Source organism: Macrobrachium rosenbergii, chromosome 57 (assembly GCF_040412425.1).
Source record: "Macrobrachium rosenbergii isolate ZJJX-2024 chromosome 57, ASM4041242v1, whole genome shotgun sequence".
NCBI lineage: Eukaryota > Metazoa > Arthropoda > Malacostraca > Decapoda > Palaemonidae > Macrobrachium > Macrobrachium rosenbergii.
Genome location: NC_089797.1, coordinates 5,717,891 through 5,720,189, shown reverse-complemented (window position 1 = coordinate 5,720,189; position 2,299 = coordinate 5,717,891). Strand labels below are relative to the sequence as shown.

General features: G+C 38.5%; 1 protein-coding gene across 1 annotated transcript in view; it reads left to right on the top strand.

Moving 5' to 3' along the window:
* Positions 1 to 220: 220 nt before the first annotated feature.
* Positions 221 to 2,299, top strand: part of LOC136836946 (uncharacterized) — a 465,631-nt gene continuing 463,552 nt past the window's right edge. The window contains exon 1 of the mRNA XM_067101466.1: positions 221 to 665. Coding sequence (XP_066957567.1) covers positions 393 to 665 — 273 coding nt within the window. The 5' untranslated portion in view covers positions 221 to 392. The remainder of the gene's footprint in view (positions 666 to 2,299) is intronic.

The following is a 2,299-nucleotide window of genomic DNA, read 5'->3' as shown; positions in this document are numbered from 1 at the left end:
AGAAAAGCAAAACGAAAAAAAGTTACCACTTGTTGATCTAGGGTGGCGCGGTAACGACAAGCGACTCCTGCCAGTAGACGCTTTGAATGAATCTGCTGGCGGTGAGAGGGTCGGCGTGATTGGCCGCTGGAGCCGACGAGTCGACCGGCTGGGCCAATGGGAAGCCGCGTTTCAAAAACAGGTGACTAGTGTTTCAAACGTCTCGGGGGGGTTGGACGAGAGTCCACGAGTTAGTATGTATCGTGACACCGTTCAGTGAGCACCAACAGTCTGCGCGCCGATTGAAAGAGCGTGGTTGTATTTTGTGCAGAGCAAAGTAGTGATTCCAAAATTTTTTTAATTAAAAAGGTTTTTTTTTTACAAAAATTGTTTTTTAGCGTGAAGTGTCCGACATGGCTACGAGTTCCACAGATGCGTTTAACACCCAGCTGGGCAGCAACATGCCCATGTTTGCGAATTATTCTATGGTGTCTGTCACTACCGGAGCTAACTTTTGGCCCGCCGACGCTGCCTCGGCCTCCAGTTCCACCTCTCCAGCCTCGGAAAATAATTGGGATGTGGACGAGGAGGAGGTCATCAAGAGGAGGATCTACGAGCTGAAGCGGCAGTTCCACAACGGACGTTATCTCATCGTTAGGCACCTGCCCAGGGACGCTACAGAGGAGGTACCCTAAACTTTAATTTTGAAATTTCACGCTTGAACAAAATCACTCTTAATTTAATACATTGTAGGCCTAATTAATGGTAATGATTTAGCCCTCATCATATGATTCGGTTGAACAATGCGTGCCTGTTGCTGGAAGCGTGATATAAAAAAATTACTGATTAATTAAGCGCTGGTTAATATCCCGGGCGTGTAGGCCTAACGTTTTCGACTATGTGCAGCCTACCGTGAACTTTTGAAGTCTGCATAAATTTCAATCTTATTTTGCGTGAATTACCGACGTTGTTTGTAATTTTCGTGTTGTTAAAGTATAACATATCAGTTGCTGGGCTTATATGAATTTAATTTTGTTTTCATTTATCGTTTTGAGGTTGGTTAGGCCTAAAAATTCCTAGGATGTTACCGTTAGTCGTAAATAAGTTAAAGATTAATATTATACCAATAATAATGTAAAATTCTTTTAATATTTTTTGATAAAGCAATATTTCTTTCATGAAATTTTATCATGCTTTCGTCACTTTTCTTGAGATGATAGCCAATTACTAGTAAACAATATATAATGAACAGAGAATGGATAATTAGCGTGGCTGTTGTATGTGAATATCGTAGGGTGTGCATAATTCTCGTATTGCTACAGTTTGCAATGAAATCTTGCTGTGTGTATGCGATTATGTTTATATAAACTGCCGCATTGCCTTGTGTTAGTCGCTTATGTACAATGTTAATGATTGATTTATATTTTAAAAATACGTAATCATAAAAAAGTAATAATTCATTACTTGTCTATAATACGTATAGTAAGGGAACATCCACGTCTTGGTAAAGTTCCTTTGTTGTATCTGGTGTGGGACACTGGAGGTTGTGGAGGGCAGTTGAGTTTGGTGTGGGGGAATTGTTTTGGGGAGGGAACTCGTCTGTGTGTGTGTGCGCACGGGGTAGGGTGGGGTTGGGGGTGGGGAGGAGCCTGATGTGTTGGAGGAGGGGGAGGAAGGGGGCTGGGGTATCGGAATGGAGTCCTTCTTTCCTGTTGTTCGTTGGCCTTGTATTTTCTCACGAAGCTCCTTATAATGCAGATGATGGCGTTTTAAAGGTACATAGGTTGTGTTTGGTTATTTGTAGTCTGTTCTCTGTGGATGTTTTGGTAGTACAGTCCTACACTGTTATGTGTGTATATATACTACACTATTACATTATTATATATACTATATATATATATATATATATATATATATATATATATATATATATATATATATATATATATATATATATATATATATATATATGTGTGTGTGTGTGTGTGTGTGTGTGTAAAGACTTTGTCACTTAACACTGGTACTTTATGTAATCAATTACTAAGGCATCAAACAATATTGAATTCTCTATAATTGGTAATTATAATTCTTAGGCGTAAGTTATTCCCAAGGTCTAGTGAATTCGATATTAAATGATATTATGTATGTATGTATATATATATATGTGTATTATATATATATAATTTTATATATTATAATTTTCTTAGATTGGCTTATTTATTTCTGTGTTCTAGTCTCAACATTTGTAGACTGGCCAACAGGAAATATTCGGCGAGATTGCAGACACACACACCGATTTCCAATGAAAACACACGCGTGT